The sequence below is a fragment of the Morone saxatilis genome, unplaced genomic scaffold (assembly GCF_004916995.1).
Source record: "Morone saxatilis isolate NCDOM2014 unplaced genomic scaffold, NCSU_SB_2.0 Contig24, whole genome shotgun sequence".
NCBI lineage: Eukaryota > Metazoa > Chordata > Actinopteri > Moronidae > Morone > Morone saxatilis.
This window is the reverse complement of record NW_023339807.1, coordinates 26817407-26822592: the sequence shown is the minus strand read 5'-3', so window position 1 is coordinate 26822592 and position 5186 is coordinate 26817407. Positions and strand designations below refer to the sequence as shown.

Genomic DNA, 5186 nt, shown 5'->3' with positions numbered 1-5186 from the left:
CTCCTGTAAGTCTGGATCTTAAGTTCTCAGAGAAACTAGAGTTAACGTTAGGCGTTACGTGTAGATACTGCATTAAAACATTTACTAAATTTAGGAGCAAAAGTAGAGTAATTATTTTAGTCACAAGTTCAGTTCCTGAAGCCATTTTCTGTCAAAGTGTCAGGACAGATTCAGTATCTCATTCAGCAGCTTATTTAAAAAATCAGACTCAAGTCAATAGAAAGTATTGAGTATAAACACCAGAACAAAGCACACAGCATGATTAAAAATAACTTGTACACCAAATGCCGCAGAAGAAAGGCCTGTCTTTAATTATCTCAGGTTAAAAGGAAATTTTAGCATCTGATTCAGAACAACAATGGCAGATAAATCCAATAAAACTGGCTCTGGAGCCAAAAACTGAAGCCCTGCCTGGGGAGTGTAAGTCACTGCGGATATAAGAGCGTCAGCTGAACAACTAAACTCCCCTAAAAAGAAGAAGTACACACAGTTGGAGAGAGACAGGAAACCCTGAGGGACTCTGATGAAAACCTCTCACCCATAAAGACAAAACAAGAGCAGAGAATCGAGATGACAAGCAGGGAAAACGGGTGAACAGAAAGTAAATGACAGCAAAAACTTTAACAGGAGAGGAAATGACAGAGAAACACCAAAGTGCATAAATAACATTAAAGTGAAAAAGAGTAAAATTCAGATATCGTTGATGCAGGTAGACGTGAGATGAAAGAGAGCTGCTGTCATTCTCTGAAATTTTCTATTATGTTCAAACACAACTCACAACTTCAATAGTGCTGTTTGTTTTTTGTCCCAATGTTACTTTATTTATATTTTACATTCAGCCCACGTTTAGTTTTAATTGTAGTTTTATGTCTCCTGTTATTTCCAATTAGTCTGTTTCTCTTTGGGGGTTAATTGGTTTCATAATACTTTTAGTTTAACCTTAATTTTAGTTTCAGTTAGCTTATATTTATTAATTTAATTATTTTAGTTTGAGTAACTTAATGTTTATCTAGTTTAATCCTAGTTGTTGTTAGCCCTCTACTCATTTTAGACTAGTTATCTTTCCTGTTACCCATAGATTTATGCTAGTATAATTGTAGTTTAGTTTAGATTTTGTTTTAATTAGCTTCATAGTTTAATTTGTTTTTAAGTTACCGTTATGATACTTTAGGCTAACGCTAGGTTTATATTCGGTTAACTACCTTCAGTTCAGTTTCATGCTAGTTTTTGTTAATTTCTCGTTAGTTTTTTTTTTTTTAGTTTAATTCCAGTTTGTAAGCCGGTTATTGTTGAGTTAGCTTTAGTTCCTTTCTGCGGTTACTTTCAGTTGGCTTCTTGCTGGTTTTAGTGTTAGCCTCATGTTAGTTAGTCAGTTATTTTTATCCTAGTTAAATCTTTACAGTTAGTTAATGTTAATGTTCTTTGAGTTAATGGTAGTATAAGTTTCATGCTATGTTCAGTTTCAGTTGCCCCTATTCAAGTTTTAGTTTAGTTCCTTTTTTTCTTACTTAGTTTTTAGTGTTAGTTGCTAGTTTTAGTGTTCAGATACTTGATTAATAATTCATAAAAAACACTAATCTGTATGATGAAGAGGTAAAGAGTTTAGCAGCATTTTATGGTACTTTTACTTTAGTCCTCGTGGTAGCTTCATACTAGATTCCTGCTAGTTTTTGTTTCAGTTCGTTTTATCTCAGTTATGTTGTAGTTTTAGTTTGAAGTTTACTTTTTGCATTTTAACATAAATATTTTTCTGTCTCTTATTTTGGCGCCCTGCAGCTGGAGGCCGCATTGGGCGCAACCATCTCTCAGGTGGGAGTTGACGACTGTCCGTCCACGGACTGCGGTCAGTCCGGAGGCTGCAGCAGCGACGTGTCGTTCAGCCAGGCCCCGGTGGCCCTCAGCAGCGGCAACACCTCTCTGGTGTCGCTGTCGGCCTCATCGACGGCGCGGTGTGGCTGCCGGGGCCGAGAGGCAATCCACCTGCCCTGCTCCGCCTACCCCACCAACCCCTGCCTCAACGGGGGCAGCTGCCAGGACGGGCCGCTGGGATACAGGTAGGCACAGGCAGGGTGTATTATTATTATTATTATTATTATTATTATTATTATTATTATTAGTAATAGTAGTAGTAGTAGTAGTATAACAGTGCGTAGTAGTAGTAGTAGTATAACAGTGATTTATTTAAGGGTTATCAATGAGTGGACTGACTTTATTCAACAAATACAGCTGATATAAATATAAACAGTGAACACAACAACTGCAGGAAGGTTTGGATGATTTTTTTTAGATTATTTCCTGTGAATATTGATCAGAAATTAGTTTTTCTGATATTTTTGCGAACTTTTTATACAATTCTTTGTCTGTATTATGTTTTTTAGTTTTATTTTGAACAATCATACAGACTGGGCATCAGAGTTTAGATGTTAATTAATACACTGTAATGTGATAACTTATTTTAAACTGTTAAAACTGTGTTTTATTTAAAGTTACACAAACTCAATTTTTTAAGTTTTAAAACATTCTTGATTAAATACATTTTACTCGTTGTTTTTTTTATCATTATTTTATAAAAATATTAAAATTACTAAAACTACTTAAAAAAATCGGTTTCAACAATTGTTTGAGTTAAATGAACTTTTCTGGTTTTTAAATATAATTAAAAAATATAATCAAAATATAATGAAGGAATGTATAATTATAATAATATATGTATAATTTAGTAATATGATAATAATAATCTTATATATTTTTATATCTTTAGAAGCTGGGATACTGATATTTATTAATAATAATAATAATATAGCTGTGATACACAAAATATAATTAAACAGGTTGATAATGAATACCAGAATACAATAATAAGAGCAGAAGTCAATAAATAAATACCAATAAAACAACCTCTTCCTGTCTCTCAGATGTAAATGTCCTCCCATGTTCGACGGCCCCGAGTGTCAGCAGACCAAACACAGCTTCGGCGGTCAGGGCTACGCCTGGTTCCCTCCCATCATGCCTTGCTTCCAGAGCCACATCTCCCTGGAGTTCCTGGCTGAGTCGGCAAACGGGCTGCTCCTCTACGACGGGCCGCTCGGCCCCGCCCACTCCGGCGAGCAGGAGGACTTCATCGCCGTGGGTGAGTGTGGCGCCGAGGTTGTTCTTCAATGATATAATGGAAAATACAGTAATTTTATTTCATTAAAATACAGTTTTTAGCTTTATTTTACATAAAATCTTGTGTTATTTGTCTTTTTAATGTTTAATCAAAGATATTGAACTGTAAAACCAATAAAATGAGCTATAAATACAGGTGAACTGAAAGTTATAGAACTGTAATAAAAGTAATTATCTGTGAAATTACAGTAATTATTGCTGTTTTCACTGATAAAAACTGTATTTGGACAGTTTACCACACTGATAAACAACATCTATTCAACATAAAAATGTATTAACAGCATTAAATTAAAATGTTATATCTGTAAAAAAAATATAGATTTAATCTTTTTATGTGGGAAAAAACTGAACTTTTCTTTAAATAACTAATTTTTATAATTATTTAGTTAGAGATTTTTCACATTATTTTACATGAGATATGTAAATTCACAGGTTATTTTTGTAATAATTAGATTATTTCTACGTATTTAAAAAATACAGAAAAACCCTGTAAATGTACAGATTTATTTTACAGTGTTTATTTAGTATTTAATGCACATTGTCTTTGATTGGTGCGTAAAGGTGAGTAGATACAGGTACGTTGTTCTACAGGAATGAGTTACATTTTCAAAAATACACCTTTCAATATCATTGTGTATAATAACAACAATAACAACAACAATAATAATACAAATGAATACATTGCTGTTGTAGACCAAGTTATGTATTTTTGACACTTTTCTACAAAAGATAATTTATTCTAAGTGGGTTCTAAAAACAACAGTTTATCCAGAAATTGTCTCCTTTATATGTTTATTATCTTACAGAAAATATGCTCACAGGCTATTTTATTAAATCTAATTTTAAACTTATTTTTAATATATATTACACTGTTAGTCTATTACGTAGTAATCTCAGTAATCTTGTGAGTCTGATCTATAATTGGTTTCAGCTCACAAACTCTACAGCAACAGATATTTACTTTTATTGATTGATTTATTGATTTATTGATTCGGTTTAATGTTACGGGACAGTTAATGAACATTTTTAGTTTCTTTCTGGCTAATTTTCAGCTGCAGATCAGGAGCAGGTATAATGGCAGCTACATAATCAATAAATCAGACTATATTTGTAAAAACACTCACAGGCAATTTAATTTGGCGGAATTGGGCTTCCATAGCTTGTATTTTATTTTGAAAATCGATGACCGGATGTCGTGTATTTTCGCTGACTCGACACTGGTCGTGTTTTCTCGGCACACAGATTCAGCACCAGTAACCAATTAAACCCCACCCAGTGAGCCTCCAGTATGTGACCTGTGGGACGGACCGGTCCACGCTGGAGAACCAGTAAGAGCCACCGGGAGGACCGGGAACCAGGTGGGTCTCATTTAACGGTAAAACCGGCTCCGACGACACGAGGGCTGATTGGGTTTGTTGTTGTTGTTGTTTTCTGTAAAATTACTGAAGAATATTTGGTTGTTTGTTGACAAACATTAACGTTAGCTCTCATTCTCCTCCGTTGTTAGCCTGCGTCGTTTACACCAGACTCCGTTTACAAATCGTTCAATATAAGCGGCTCTTACAGGTAAAGATGCAGCCGGTGTCATAGACAGACCCTCTCAAAGAGTTGATAGTTTTAGTGGAAGACGTGTTATTTAATGTGATTAATGAATGCCGAATTTAAAAGTGGTGAACACAGATACAGCAACTGGTTTAATAAATTAGTTTGATGTTATATATCTGTATCTGCGAACAAGGGAACTTTAAACTGATGCGATTTTAAATGGAGTTTGGAGCGAAGGTTTTTTCAGGAGAAGAAGCTGCGCATCATTTTGGCAGACACACACGAGCTGTTGCGACTTTTATTCGGTGTTTGTAATAAAATCCGGTTAAAATGAGATTATTGTAATAAATGGTGTTTTTAAGTGGATGAAGGTGCGTTTATTTTCCGTCACTGAGCAGCGTGTTTACTGCTGCTGGGCGGGGCTTCCGGTGGCGCTGTCCGGCAGCGTGGTGCTGAAACACACACACACACAC

The 5186-nt window shown here is 34.9% G+C and overlaps 1 protein-coding gene across 1 annotated transcript in view; it reads right to left on the bottom strand.

The window, feature by feature from the left end:
- Positions 1–5186, bottom strand: part of si:dkey-22o22.2 (neural-cadherin) — a 43358-nt gene that overhangs the window by 9016 nt on the left and 29156 nt on the right. Inside the window, exon 17 of the mRNA XM_035673225.1 lies at positions 2961–3153. Coding sequence (XP_035529118.1) covers positions 2961–3153 — 193 coding nt within the window. The remainder of the gene's footprint in view (positions 1–2960; positions 3154–5186) is intronic.